This window comes from Rattus norvegicus, chromosome 3 (assembly GCF_021556685.1).
Source record: "Rattus norvegicus strain SHRSP/BbbUtx chromosome 3, alternate assembly SHRSP_T2T, whole genome shotgun sequence".
Taxonomy (NCBI): Eukaryota; Metazoa; Chordata; class Mammalia; order Rodentia; family Muridae; genus Rattus; species Rattus norvegicus.
The window spans coordinates 164,759,306-164,775,887 of record NC_141536.1 but is presented as its reverse complement, the minus strand read 5'-3'; the positions used below and the strand labels follow the sequence as shown (position 1 = coordinate 164,775,887).

The 16,582-nt window shown below is 39.1% G+C and overlaps 1 protein-coding gene across 1 annotated transcript in view; it reads right to left on the bottom strand.

Moving 5' to 3' along the window:
* The window catches only part of LOC148006598 (uncharacterized), a 37,053-nt gene extending 20,813 nt beyond the window's left edge, over nt 1-16,240 (bottom strand). Inside the window, exon 1 of the mRNA XM_087655017.1 lies at nt 16,128-16,240. Within this exon, the coding sequence (XP_087511143.1) occupies nt 16,128-16,130 (3 nt within the window). The 5' untranslated portion in view covers nt 16,131-16,240. The remainder of the gene's footprint in view (nt 1-16,127) is intronic.
* Nucleotides 16,241-16,582: the final 342 nt, after the last annotated feature.

Sequence of the window (16,582 nt, the reverse complement as noted above, 5' to 3'; positions counted from 1 at the left end):
CAATCCAGGCATTTACTCAAACTTTCCTTGTGATTATCTTAAGAATGAGCATCCCGTGACCACAGGCCTTTAATTTTTTAGTAGACAACAAGGACACATTTTCTGTTAACCTTGCAAAAGTAGTTAACAGAGATCTGTCTCTGTTAAGAGCATATGTTTAGAGAGCTTGGTGGGAATGTCCTGAAATTACCATTTCAAAACTCCTGAGTCCTGGGCTTAAAATGCTGTGTCCTACAAGGGAACCTGAAAATATTCTTTGTTAATTACTGTGTTCGGACAGTAACTGCAATCTTTTGAATAAATAATACAAGGTATATTCTCTCTCTCTCTCTCTCTCTCTCTCTCTCTCTCTCTCTCTCTCCCTATCTATCTATATATGTATATATATATGTATAAATTATGTATTACATATATTATATCTCTACATCTTTCTATCTATTCATCTATCTTTCTGTAATTAAGGTCTAACTTTATTCAGTCGGTAGGATGGTTGCAAACTTAGATTGTAGCCAGGCGAAGGGGGTCTTTCTCTGGGAATTTAAAAGAGATTTTTCAAACAACCAGGAAGGTAAGTCACTTTGTAAACTTATCTTTAATCATTTTTTACAGTCCAGTCCTTATTCCCCTACTTTTTGGCGTCCAAGAGTTCCTAATCTCATTCCTCCTACCCCGTCTCCAAGAGGATGTCCCCAAACAGACACATACACAATATCCCACGAGCTTGTCCCACTCCCATGGATATCAAGGTTCTCAAGGGTTAGGTCTGTCTTCTTTGACTGAGTCCAGACCATTCAGTCCTTTGCTGTACTTACGTTGGGAGTCCCAGGCCAGCCAGCAGACGCTGCCTCTTTGGTGGTTTAGAGCTAAGGAGATCTCAGGGGTCCAGGTTTGTTGAGACTCCTGGTCTTCCTATGATTACACTTCCTCCTCAATGCACTCAAGCCTTAACCTAATTCAACCACAGGGGCTCCCTTCTTTATACTTTGGTTGGGCATAATATTTGCTTCTGTCTCAGTCAGCTGTTTGCTGGGCCTCTCGTAGGGCAGCCATGCTAATACTCTGTCTTTAAGCACACTATACCATCTGTAATAATGTCAGGCCTTAGAGCCTCCCCTTTATCTGGATGACAATTTGGGTATATCACTGGACCTCTTGTCCCTCATGCTCTTCTCCATTTTTGTCTCTGCAGTTTGTTTAGACAGGAAGAATTCCAAGGCAGAGTCTATGACTTTGGGTATGGCAACCACATCCCTCCACTTGATGCCCTGTCTTTCTGCTGGAGGTAGATTCAACAAGTTCCCTCTCTCCACTGTTGGGCATTTTATATATGATCTATCTCTTTGAGTCTTCAGATTCTATCATGTACAGCAGGTCTAGAGTGTTACTTCACGGTCCACCTAACCCCTGAATCTATTCATATGCTGGCTCATGGGGCTTCACTTCTGGTCCCCCTAAGATGTTCATTTTCCCCATTTCCTCTGCCACAACCCCGTCCCTCTCCCACCCACTTTCCTCCATCCCACTGCCCTCTGCATTCTTCTCCCTCCATAGTGAGTTTCTGGATGGTTTGGGTGGTCTGTTTGTTTGATATTTTTATTCTTCCTATGAGGTTGTAAACCACTTCCTTAATTCCTTTCCCTAACTTCTTCATTAGCGTCCATGTGTCCATTCCAATGTTTTGCTATGTCTATCACATTGATATTTGTCTGACTCCTGCAGAGCATCTCAGGGGGCATCTGTACCAGGCTCCTGTCAATAAGCACTTTTGGCATCCACAACAGTGTCTGAATTTGGTGTCAGCAGATGGGATGGATTCTAAGGTGGGCCTTTCCTTCTGTTTCTGCTCCACTCTTTGTCCCTGCATTTCCTTTTGACATGAGGAAGTCTCAATTACTATTTTGAGGTGGGATGATGTCCCCATCCCTCAACTGGAGGCCATGCCTAGCAACTAGATATGGTGTCTGCAGGACCTCTTTCCACTTCTATGGTCATTTCGATAATATCCTCGCTGTTATATCCTAGGAAGCTCTTAGGTCCTTGGCAACTGGAAATTTCTGGTGGAAATGCTGTGTTACCCCTCCCCTACTTTTACATACCTACTTTCAAATTCCTGACACTCTAACTTTTCCCTCATTTTCTCCCAATCTGAACTGGCCCAATTTTGTTTTTTACCAGGTCCCAGATCCCTCTCTCCCTCTACTTCCTAGAGAATGTTCTCTTCTACCTACTGAGTAGGAATGTGGCTTTCACACTTAGGGGTGATCTTCTTCCTTCTTGGATTTCATATAGTCTGAGAGCTGCACTGTTGGTACTTTCAGCTTCTTGTTGGCAGATATGCACTTATCTGTGATTATATGCCATGTGAGTTAATTTGTGACTGGGTTACCTCACTCAGGATACTGTCTTCTACTTCCATCCATTTGCTTAAGAATTTCAAGAAGTTATTGTCTTTCATTCCATTCTCTAACTCTTTTTTGGCCATTCAATATTCCTCAGTTGAAAATGGTTTCCTTAGCACTGTAACCCATTTTTAATAGGGTTATTTGACTCCTTGGAATAATTTCTTGAATATTTTTATATATTGAATATTAGCCCTCTATCAGGTGTATGATTGCCAAAGATCTTTCCCCAATCTGTTGTTTGCTATTTTGTCCTAATGACAATATATTTTGCCCTACAAACAAAACTTACACAAAACATTTCCACAAATCCATCCCTACAAATGAAAATATATGGAAAACTTCAACACATATAGGGAGATTACGCCCTTGACAAAGCAAGTAATTAATCCTCTTTCAACTATCCAAAAAGAAGATAGTCACACAAACCAAATTCCACCTCTACAAACAGAAATATTAAAATATTAGGAAACAACTAACATTGTTCCCTAATATAACTCAACATCAATGAACTCAATTCCCTAATGAAACCACATCAAATAAGAGACTGGATACATGGGGCTGGGGATTTAGCTCAGTGGTAGAGCGCTTACCTAGGAAGCGCAAGGCCCTGGGTTCGGTCCCCAGCTCCGAAAAAAAGAACCAAAAAAAAAAAAAAAAAAAAAGAGAGACTGGATACATAAATAGGACCTAGGATTTTGCTGCATACAGGGAGCATACTTCTGTGATAATGACAGAAACTTCTGAGAATAAAAGTCTGGGAATATTTTTGGGACCAAGCATATGGTACCAAGAAATAAGACAGAATAACCATTCTAATATTGAATAAAATAAACTTTCAAACAGAAGTTATCAAAAAAGATGATGAACACCCTTGCCCACATCCCTGAACCAAGAGGAAAGTGTAGAGGGCCTCTGGGAACAGGGAGATAGGGGCACTCAATGTGCAGGTCCCAATAGGGGCCAGACACCTTGCGGATCTGAAGGGACCCGGTCAAACGGCTCCCTGCACACAAATCCAGTGGGAGGAAGAGCTAAACCTTCAGAGGGGCAGACATGCCTGGGAAGCCAGAAGAGACTACATGATGACCGCATTTCTGACTCTAGAAGAAAACGCTTATCGCCATCTGGCACCCCTGTGCACAGGGACCCGAGAAATGGCGGGGTAGGCCCTTCTGGTTGATGCCCTCACAGAGAGCTAAAACGCAGCCCACAAGGAGCGATTTGAGGCCTGAGACCAGAGGTAAGAACAATGTTTCTGCTCCAAGTGACCTGCCTAGTGGACTCAGGACACACGCCCACAGGAACAACTGACGACCAGTAGACAGGAACAACTACACGCCTGAAAGCAGAGCACTCTGTTCCCATAATTCGCAGAAAAAGAACAGGAAAACAGGTCTTCAGCACACCTGACACACAGGCCTATAGGACGGTCTAACCACTGTCAGAAATAGCAGAATAAGGTAACATCAGATGCAATGTGATGACAAGAGGCAAGTGCAAGAAACCAAGCAACAGAAACCAAGACTACATCACATCATCGGAGCCCAATTCTGCCACCTAAGAAAACACTGAATATCCAAACACACCAGAAAAGCAAGATCTCGAAAAAATCACATTTGTTCATGATGGTGGAGGACTTCAAGAAAGACATAAAGAAATCCCTTAGAGAAATGCAGGAAAACACAAATAAACAAGCAGAAGCCTATAGAGAGGAAATGCAAAAAATCCTGAAAGAATTACAGGAAAACACAATCACATTGGTGAAGGAATTAAAAATGGAAATAGAAGCAATAATGAAAGCACAGAGGGAGAGAACCCTGGATATAGAAAACAGAGGAAGTGACAAGGAGCCGTACATACAAGCATTACCAACAGAATGCAATAGATAGAATAGAGAATCTCAGGAGCAGAAGATTCCATAGAAATCATCAACACAACTGTCAAAGATGATGTAAAGCAGAAAAAAATACTGGCCCAAAACATACAGGAAATCCAGGACATAATGAGAAGATCAAACCTAAGGATACTAGGTATAGAAGAGAGTGAAGATTCTCAGCTCAAAGGATCAGTAAAGATCTTCAACAAAATCATAGAAGAAAACTTCCCTAACCTAAAGAAAGGGATGCCCATAAACATACAATAAGCCTACAGAACTCCAAATAGATTGGAGCAGAAATGAAACTTCTCCCGTCACATAACAGTCAAAACCCCAAATGCACAAACAAAGAAAGAATATTGAAAGCAGTAATGGAAAAAGGTCAAGTAATATATAAAGGCACACCTATCAGAATCACACCAGACTTCTCACTAGAGACTACGAAATCCAGAAGATCCTGGACAGATGTAATATGGACCCTAAGAGAACACAAATGCCAGCCCAGATTACTGTATCCAGCAAAACTCCCAATTAACATAGATGGAGAAACCAAGATATTCCATGACAAAACCAAATTTACACAATATCTTTCTACAAATCCAGCCCTACAAAGAACAATGAATGGTAAACTCAACACAAGGACAACCTACAACGCAAGCAACACCCTAGAAAAATGAAGAAATTAATAGTCTTGCAACAAAACAAAGAGAAGACAAGCACAAAAACATAATGTCACATCCAAATACGAAGATAACAGGAAGCAACAATCACTATTACTTAATATCTCTCAACATCAATGGACTCAATTCCCCAATAAAAAGACAAAGATTAACAAACTGGATAGGCAATGAGGACCCAGCATTCTGCTGCCTACAGGAAACACATCTCATAGACAAAGACAGACACTACCTCAGAATGAAAGGCTGGAAAACAACTTTCCGATCAAATGGTCTGAAGAAGCAAGCTGGAGTAGCCATTCTAATATTGAATAAAATCGATTTTCAACCAAAAGTCATCAAAAAGCATAAGGAAGGATACTTTATATTCATCAAAGGGAAAATTCACCAAAATGAACTCTCAATCCTAAATATCTACGGTCCAAATACAAGGGCACTTACATACATAAATGAAACCTTACTGAAGCTCAAATCAGACATTGCACCTCACACAATAATAGTAGGAGATTTCAACATTCTATTCTCATCAATGGAAAGATCATGGAAACAGAAATTAAACAGAGACAAAGACAGACTAAGAGAAGTCATGAACCAAATGGACTTAACAGATATTTATAGAACATTGTATCCTAAAACAAAAGGATATAACTTCTTCTCAGCACCACATTGTACATTCTCCAAAACTGACCCTATCAAACAGGCCTCAACAGATACAGAAAGATAGAAATAATCCCATGCGTGCTATCAGACGAGCATGGGACAAAGCTGCTATTCAATTACCATAAGGAAAGAATGCCCACATATACATGGAAGTTGAGCAATGCTCTACTCAATGATAACCTGATCAAAGAAGAAATAAAGAAAGAAATTAAAGACTTCTTAAAATTTAATGAAAACGAAGGTACAACATTACCATATGGGACACATTGAAATCTGTGCTAAGAGGAAAACTTATAGTTCTAAGTGCCTGCTGAAGGAAACAGGAGAGAGTATATATCAGCAGCTTGACAGCACACCTAAAAGCTCTAGAACAAAAAGAAGCAAATGCACCCAAGAGGAATTAAACTCAGAGCTGAAATCAACCAAGTAGAAACAAAAAGGACTATACAAAGAATCAACAGAAACAAAAGCTGGTTTTTTGAGAAAGTCAAAAAGATAGATACACCCTTAGCTAGACTAACCAGAGGATACAGAGAGTGTTTCCAATTTAACAAAATCAGAAATGAAAAGGGAGTCGTAACTACAGAATCAGAGGAAATTCAAAGAGTCATCAGATCCTACTACAAAAGCCTATATTCAGGGTTGGGGATTTAGCTCAGTGGTAGAGCACTTGCCTAGCAAGCGCAAGGCCCTGGGTTCGGTACCTAGCTCTGAAAGAAAAAAAAAAAAGAAAACAACAACAACAACAACAACAAAAGCCTATATTCAACAAAGCTTGAAAATCTGGAGGAAATGGACAATTTCCTAGACAGATATCAGGTACACAAGATAAACCAGGAACAGATAAACCACTGAAACAAGCCAATGTCTCCTAGACACTGAACCTGTCATTAAAAGTCTCCCAACCAAACAGATCCCAGGTCCAGATGGGTTCAGTGCAGAATTCTATCAGACATTAATAGAAGACCTCATACCAATATTAGCAAAAATATTCCACACAATTGAAACAAATGGAGAGCTACCGAATTCCTTCTATGAAGCAACAATTACTCTTATACCTAAACCACACAAAGAAACAAAGAAATAGAAATTCAGACCAATTTCCCTTATGAATATCAACACGAAAATAATCAAAACATTCTTGCAAACCGAATCCAAGACCACATAAAAACAATCATCCATCATGATCAAGTAGGCTTCATCCTAGGGATGCAGGGATGGCTTAATATACATAAAACCATCAACGTACTCTACTATGTAAACAAACTGAAAGATAAAAACCACATGATCATTTCATTAGACACTGAGAAAGCATTTGACAAAATTCAACACCCCTTCATGATAAAAGTCCTGGAAAGAAAAGGAATTCAAGGCCCATACCTAAACATAGTAAAAGCCATATACAACAAACCAGTAGCTAACATTAAACTAAATGGAGAGAAACTTGAAGAAATCCCACTAAAATCAGGGACTAGAAAAGGCTGCCCACCCTCTCCCTACTTATTCAATATAGTTCTCCAAGTTCTAGCCAGAGCAGCCAGACAACAAAAGGAGATCAAGGGGATACAGTTTGGAAAAGAAGAAGTCAAAATATCACTATTTCTAGATGATATGATAGTATATTTAAGCGATGCGAAAAGTTCCACCAGGGAACGAGTAAACCTGATAAACACCTTCAGCAAAGTGTCTGGGTATAAAATTAACTCAAATAAATCATTGCCTTCCTCTACACAAAAGAAAAACAAGCCGAGAAAGAAATTAGAGAAATGACACCCTTCATAATACCCCCAAATGATATAAAATGCTTTGATGTGAATTTAACCAAGCAAGTTAAAGATCTGTATGATAAGAACTTCAATCCTCTGAAGAAAGAAAATGAAGAAAAATTGAAGATCTCTGAAGATGGGAAGATCTCCCATGCTCATGGATTGGCAGGATTAATATAGTAAAAATGGACATTTTAGCAAAGGCAATCTGCAGATTCGATGCAATTGCCATCAAAATTCCAACCCAATACTTCATAGAGTTAGACAGAATAAATTGCAAATTCATCTGGAATAAGAATAAACCCAGGATAACTAAAACTATCCTCAACAATAAAAGGACTTCCGGGGAATCACTATCCCTGAGCTCAAGCAGTATTACAGAGCAATAGAGAGAAAAACTGTATGGTATTGGTACAGGGACAGGAATATGGCCCAGTGGAATATAATTGAAGACCAAGACATAAACCCACACACCTATGGTCACTGTTTTTTTGACCTAGGAGCCAAAAGCATCCAATGGAAAACAGATAGCATTTTCAGCAAATGGTGCTGGTTCAACTGGAGGTAAGACCCAAGACTAGAGGTAAGAACAACTTTTCTACTCCAAGTAACCTGCCTGGTGGACTCATGACACACGCCCACAGGAACAGCTGAAAGCCAGTGGACAGGAAAGACTACACTCCTCAAAGCAGAACACTCTGTTACCATCACTGGCTGAAAGAAAACAGGAAAACAGCGCTCTTGACACACAGGCCTATATGATGGGTCAAGTCACTCTCTAAAATAGCAGAATAACTTAACACCAGAGACATGCGTATGTTGACAGGCAACTGCAGGGACCCAAGTAACAGAAATCAAGAATACATGGCATCATGGGAGCCCAATCCTCCCACCAAAGAAAACACTGAATATCCAAACACACCAGAAAAGCAAGATGTAGACTTAAAATCACATTTTATTACGATGATGGAGGACTTCAAGAAAGACATAAAGAACTGCCTTAGAGAAATGCAGGAAAACACAAATAAACAAGTAGAAGCCCTTAGAGAGGAAAAACAAAAATCCATGAAAGAATGACAGGAAAACACAATCAAATAGGTGAAGTAACTGAAAATGGAAATAGAAAAAAATGAAGAAAGCACAAAGGGAGACAATCCTGGACATAAAAAAAAAAGAAAAAAAAAGAAAACAAAAAAACAAAAACAAAGGAAGAGACAAGGAGCTGTAGATACAAGCATAAAACAGAAAACAAGAAAAAGAAGACAGCATTTCAGGAGCAGAAGATTCCATAGAAATCATTCACACAACTGTCAAAGATAATGTAAAATGGAAAGAGCTACTGGCCCAAAATATACTGGAAATCCAGGACACAAAGAGAAGATCAAACCTAAGCATAAAAGGTATAGAAGGGAGTGAAGACTCCCAGCTCAAAGGACCAGTAAATACCTTGAACAAAATCATAGAAGAAAACTTCACTAACCTAAAAAAAGAGATGCCCATAAACATAAAAGAAGCCTACAGAACTCCAAACAGTTTGGACCAGAAAAGAAACTCCTCCCGTTACATAATAGTCAAACCACCAAAAGCACAAAACAAAGAAAGAATATTAAAAGCAGTAAGGCAAACAGGTTAAGTAACGTATAAAGGCAGACCTATCAGAATTACACCAGACTTCTCACCAGAGACTATGAAACCCAGAAGATCCGGGACAGATCTCATACAGACCCTAATAGAACACAAGTGCCAGTCCAGGTTACTGTACTCAGCAAAACTCTCAATTAACATGGATGGAGAAACCAAGATATTCTATGAGAAAATCAAATTCACACCATATCTTTTTACAAATCGAGCCATACAAAGGATAAAAAATGGTAAAGCCCAATACAAGGAGGCAACCTACACCCTAGAAAAAGCAAGAAACTAATCGTCTTGCAACAAAAAAAAAGAGAAGACAAGTACACGAACATGATCTCACATTCAAATATGAATATATCAGGTAGCAACAATAACTATTCCTTAATACCTTTCAACATCAATGGACTCAATTCCCCAATAAAAAGACACAGACTAAGAAACTGGATATGTAATGAGGATCCAGCACTTTGATGCCTACAGGAAACACACCTCAGAAACAAAGACAGACACTACCTCAGTGTAAAAGTCTGGAAAACAACTTTCCAAGGAAATGGTCTGAAGAAGCAGGCTGGAGTAGCCATTCTAATATCGAATATAATCAATTTTCAAGCAAAAGTTTCAAAAAAGATAAGGAAGGACACTTCATATTCACCAAAGGAAAAATCCACCATGATGAACTCTCAATCCTAAATATCTATGCTCCAAGTACAAGCACACCTTGCACCTCACACAAGAATACTAGGAGATTTCAACACCCCAGTCTCACCAGTGGACAGATCATGGAAAAAGAAATTAAACAGAGACATTGTAGACTAAAAGAAGTCATGAACCAAATGGACTTAAACATATATTTATACAACATTCTACCCTATAAAAAAAAGACATACCTCCTTCTCACCACCTCATGCTAATTTCTCCAAAACTGACTGTATAATCGGGCACAAAACAGGCCTCAACAAATACAGAAAGGTAGAAATAATCCCACGTGTCCTATCAGAACACCACGGCTAAAGCTGGTCTTCAATAACAGCCAGGAAAGAATGCCCACATATGCATGGATGTTGAACAAGGCTCTACTCAATGATAACCTGGTCAAGGAAGAAATAAAGAAAGAAATTAAAGATTTCTTAGAATTTAATAAAAATGAAGGTACAACATACCCAAACTTGTATATAGGACACGATGAAAGCTGTGCTAAGAGAAAAACGAACAGCTCTGAGTGCCTGCAGAAAGAAACAGAATCAGAGGAAATTCAAAAACTCATCAGACGCTACTAAAAAAGCCTATATTCAACAAAACTTGAAAATCTGGACAATTTCCTAGACAGATATCAGGAAACGAGGTTAAATCAGGAACCAATAAACCATTTAAACAACCCCATAACCTGTCAAGTATTAGAAGCAGTCATTAAAGTCTCCCAATGAAAAAAAGCCCAGGTCCAGATGGCTTCAGGGCAGAATTCTATCAGACCTTCCTAGAAGACCTCATACCAATACTATCCAAACTACTCCACAAAACTGAAATAGACGAAGTGCTACCAAATTCCTTCTATGAAAGCAAAATTACTCTTATACCTAAACCACAAAAAGACAAAAAGGAAAGAGAACTTCAGAACGATTTCTGTTATGAATATCAACGAAAAAATACTCAATGAAATTCTGGCAAACTGAATCCAAGAGCACATGAAAACACTCATCCAACACGATCAAGTAGGCTTCTTGCCAGATATGCACGGATTGTTTAATATACGTAAAACCATCAACATAGTCCACTATATAAACAAACTGAAAGATAAAAATTACATGATCATTTTATCAGATGCTGAGAAAACAGTTGACAAAATTCGACACCCTTCATGATAAAAGTCCAGGAAAGAAAAGGAATTTTAGGCCCATATAGAAACATAGTGAAAGCTATATAAAGCAAACCGGTAGCTAACATTAAACTAAATGGAGAGAAACTTGAAGCAATCCCACTAAAATCAGGGACTAGACAAGGCTGCCCACTCTGTTCCTACTTTATTGAATATAGTTCTCGAAGTCCTAGCCAGAGCAATTAGACAGCGAAAGGAGATCAATGTGATACACATTGGAAAGGAAGAAATCAAAATATCACTATTTGAGTGATCCCCAAGCTCCACCAGAGAACTACTAAAACTGATAAACACCTTCAGCAAAATGGCTGGGTACAAAATTTACTCAAATAAATGAGAAGCCTTCCTCTACACAAAAGAGAAACAAGGCAAGAAAGAAATTAGGGAAAAAGACACCTTTCATAATAGGCCCAAATAATATAAGATGCCTTGATGTGACTTTAACCAAGCAGGTGAAAGATCTGTATGAAAAGAACTTCAAGCCTCTAAAGAAATTGAAGAAGATCTCAGAATATGGAAAGATCTCCTATGCTCATGGATTGGCAGGATAAATATAGTAAAAATGGCCATTTTACCAAAAGCGATCTACAGATTCAATGCAATTCCCATCAAAATTCCAATCCAATTCTTCAGAGTTAGACAGAACAATTTGTAAATTCATCTGGAATAAGAAAAAACCCAGGACACCTAAAACTATCCTCAACAATAAAAGGACTTCTGGGGTAATCACTATCCCTGAACTCAAGCAGTATTACAGATCAGTAGTGATAAAAACTGTATGGTATTGGTAAAGAGACAGGCAGATAGACCAGTAGAATAGAACTGAAGACACAGAAAGGAGCCCACACACCTATGGTCACTTGATTTTTGATAACGGAGCCAAAACAATCCAATGGAAAAAAGATAGCCTTTTCAGCACATGGTGCTGGTACAATTGGAGGTCAGCCTGTAGAAGAATGCAGATTGATCTATTCTTCTCACCCTGTAGAAAACTTAAGTCCAAGTGGATCAAGGACCTCCACAGCAAACCAGATACACTCAAACTAATAGAAGAAAAAGCGGGGAAGAGTCTCTAACACAGGGGCACTGGAGAAAATTTCCTGAACAAAAGACCAAAGGCTTATGCTCTAAGATCAAGAATTGACAAATGGGATCGCATAAAACTGCAAAACTTCTGTAAGGCAAAGGACACTGCTGTTAGGACAAAACAGCAATCAACAGATTGGGAAAAGATCTTTACCAATCCTACAACAGATAGAGGGCTTATATCCAAAATGTGCAAAGAACTCATGAAGTTAAACAGCAGGGAGACAAAGAACCCTATTAAAAATGGGGTTCAGAGCTAAACAAAGAATTCACAGTTGAGGAATGCAGAATGGCTGAGAAGCACCTAAAGAAATGTTCAACAGCTTTAGTCATAAGGGAAATGCAAATCAAAACAACCCTGAGATTCCCCCTTGCACCTGTCAGAATGGCTAAGATCAAAAACTCCGGAGACAGCAGATGTTGGCGAGGATGTGGAGAAAGAGGAACACTCCTCCATTGTTGGTGGGATTGTAGACTTGTACAACCACTTTGGAAATCAGTCTGGAGGTTCCCCAGAAAATTGCACACTGCACTACCTGAGGACCCAGCTATACCTCTCTTGGGCATATTCCCAAAAAAATGCTCCAACTATAACAAAGAAACATGCTCCACTATGTTCATAGCAGCTTTATTTATAATAGCCAGAAGCTGTACAGAATCCAGGTGCCCTTGAAGAGAGGAATGGGTACAGAAAATATGGTCAATCTACACAATGGAATATTACTCAGCTATCAAAAACAATGACTTTATGAGATTCATAGGCAAATGGATGGCACTCGAAAATGTCACCCTGAGTGAGGTAACCCAATCACAGAAAAACACACATGGTATGCACTCATTGATAAGTGGTTACTAGCCCAAATTCCCAAACTAACATAGATGCATAAAACACATGAAACTCAAAAGGATGATCAAAATGCAGATGCTTCAGGCTTATCTGTGACAGCCAAGAATAGACATGACCTTGAAACTTGTTGAGACAGGAAGCAGGGAAGAAACAAGACCCACACCAAGGAAGGGGTCAGAAAGATAATGATAAAAGAGAAAGATCAGTTACAAAATGCTTGGATTACATAAGGAATTGAAGCTGGGAGAATGGCATCCTAACCCTTGGGGTAGAGGAGGAGGTATGCCAGCAATATGCTGTGACAATTAGGGAGTGAGATCTGATTAGAGAATCAGAAGGTCAGGTTTGCACTGACTTGATAAATAGTGCTCCCAAGTCATTTGTCCCCGGGATTCAGACTTAATACTACGGAAAAGGAGAAGAACGAAATTAATTAATTACATTTTCAAATACAATTTGTAAAATTCAAAACACACTGGATGGTCCGATATTTATCAAGGACTGAAGTGTGCACTAGAGCGCACCAAGTATTATATCTTTTCTCTAACATTGTGTATTTTCAAAGAGGAATAATAACTTTCCTGGTGAGGCACAGCCACACTTTGTCTAGATCTTCTTTTTTTCGAACTAGTGGAAATACAGAAATTTGGTACATACATATAAACTCAGTTTCGCTTTTATGTTCACCTTTGCTCTGATCTGGAAAACGGCCCAAGATGACCAGTCTGGAAATTTACTGATTGTATAAAATTACTTGCCTACTCATGGTTAATGAGAACAAGTTCCAAAGCAGAAATGCTTCACCTTCTTTATTCCTCCTCCTTTTTTTGGGCTGTGATTATACCAGCCCCAAAGTTGGCAGAGAAGTAAATTCTTAACCACACAGGTTCCTCGTAATTTGTAGTTCTCGCATCCCTAACACAGGGAGGTTAGACAACACTCATTCATGTCTTCTTTTTCTCCTTAATGACAAGATAAACGAGAGCATGAAAAGAGTTGAGGACAGTGTTCTGACCACTGGTCAGTAGAGGCAGGATCAGGTGTTCAAATCAATCTTAACTCTATGACATCAAGAAAGCCTGAGCTACAGAGATGTTGCTCGAAAAAGGAAGATATAAATTCTCTTTAGAAGAAAGAATGAAATTCTTAATTCCTGGGAAACATTACAGAATTCAACCAAGTACTGGAATATAGCATCTGTGCATAAATAATGAAATTTATAAAGTAATAAATAAAACTTACTCTATGCAAAGATAAATACAAGTGACTCTGAAAAACAGCAGGTCCTTCTTCATAGAAGGAATGGCATTAATAAGATAGTTTTGATCCTTGTCCCTATGCGAAATGTTAACTGCTGAGATCTATATCATGACACACCAAGCTATAGATGGTGGCATCTGCTATACAATTTGGGGATGATTTAAGTTTGTAAACAAAGATTCCACATATCTGTATATTACAGGTACTAAAATAGGAATTTATTATCCACTGTCTCAAGCTGATCTTCCAAAATTAAATATCCACCAATCTACTTTTTTATTACATGTATTATTTAATATGTGATGTGAAATTACAAATTTTTCCACCCTGCCTGAATCAGGTACTTCTCCAGATTGGCGACTGCTATAGCAGACTCCCTTCAACTTTGGTTGTTGATCTAGCTATTTCCAGCCCTTTTTCATCTGATAGTTAACCGAATACACAATTCCCCTGGTTCTCATGTGAAGGTAGAAGAAATGGACTGTTCACTATATGGCTCAAATTAGCAAGTATAAAACACAATTTTGCTTCATTCCTTTAACTCAAGAATTTAGGCATTTCCAGCAAAACAATGCAAGGTCATTGCCCTGGGGAACAACTTACCAAGATCAAGGCTACCTGAGTCTTAGGCTAGTCTAAGACTACATTGTCTGAGAATCATTTCTATAAAGAGCAGAAGATACAGCTCTCTCAGAGTTAATATATCCCAGAAAGAAATCACTTCCCATATAATTAAAATATCAACTAACAAGAGTCTTTTTAATGATACCATGAGCTCCGTTCTGTGTAATGCTAAAAGAAGAGCCAGCCAAACAACAGTGTTTTGGATTCCACATATGCTGGCATGGATAATTTTCTATCCAGAAAAGGCCTCAGGTTGTTGAAATACAGTTTAAATAAGGACTGCAAGTCCTACCTAGGCAGCTAGCAGATTTACACAGCAAAGATCCCCAGAATCATTTCTTAAGTGCATGAGAGTCCTGAAATAGTAGTTCCTTTTCCAATGATGGGGTCCTGATTTGAGGGTCAAAGGATGACAAAGCTAGAAAAGGTAGAAGGTAGAATCTGCAGCAGCTGTGGTGGGTAGATCATTCACAAGCTGTGTCTTATACAAAGTGAGCTTTGAAGAGTAGCATCTTTACAACTATTTACAGGGGATAAGTAGAACCAAGTGGAAATTTCTATGAAGCAATCAGTAACTCTCATACAATGGTACAAACTCAGGAGAAGTCTAATAAAACAGTGCTGTACAAAGGGAACCCTAAGTATCCAAAATACGTTCCCAGCCAAGTCCATAGTTGACTTGGAACTAATAATCATATCCACATGGCAGACCAGGCCTCAATGTTCTTTGCGACCCATTAATCTCACCTTGAGCATTTTGTTAGGGTGCTGTTCTTTGATACAATCCTGGGTCTTATCGCTGAGTGTAAACAAGATTTGTCCCCTTTTTTATGGTTTGGAGACAAATATCTGGAAAATCCTGCTAAACAAATATATATAATACTATCCTAATCTTAAAACAGGACTGCTTAGCATACTCCATACCTGTGAGGTGTTTATAAGCAGTCCTATGTCAGCTACATTCTACTTAGTGTCACTTATTATAGCCTAAGCGTTGATAAATCATTACATTCTCAATTCTACTCATGTATTACACAGCTTATAATTAGAGTACTACATAACACACGAGATATTTCACAGCATCCAAAAATCAACTCAAATGGACCTTATAACTAACTGTTAACTACAAAGGTCAGAACTTTTAGAAGATAGTTTAAAACCCGGCGTTTCAGGGTTGATATCCTGCCAAGTATATTTCTCAACACAAGCGGCCGCCACAAGGATTTCTGAGAAATGCAGGTTTCATAATAAAGTAATTCAGTATCCACCCTCTGGTACAAGAAAACACTGCATCGGACCTCACAAGTGGGTGCATTAGTTATGGCTGCCGCTTTCTGTCCAGCCACTGGGAGGAACCATTACACATGTATCCTTTGCTAAGCAGCTTCTCCTCCTGTTTGTGGACATGATCTTGCACTTACCATGTCGGGGGTTCAGATCTCCTCTCACAACACCCTGAAGAGTGACTCAGCATGTACAAAAGGAAGCACTCAGAGGGGCTGAGTTCCCAAAGGAAGTTGCTGACCTTGTACCTGGAAGAGCCACCTCCTCCCTTGACTGCTAACTCCCTCTCGAGGTGCTGATTGGCTAGTGAATTTTGAGTGACATCAGCCTTATCCTTAGGGTTCGAGGGTTTTAAAGAGACACAGCATAGTGGTTCCAGCCTAGGCCAATGTTTTGCAATACATGCAGATCAGAATTTCAGCAGCACCACCGCTTTTCTTCCAATAGCTTACCTGTGTGTACTCCAGTCAATCTTGCTTGTTCTCTTGTTCGTGGTTTTGTTCCCAGCAGTTAATTCATGCAACCCTGCAAGCAGGAAGGAATGATTTGACCTCTATCTACACTTAGAAGAGTGAGACCCCAGACAGATATC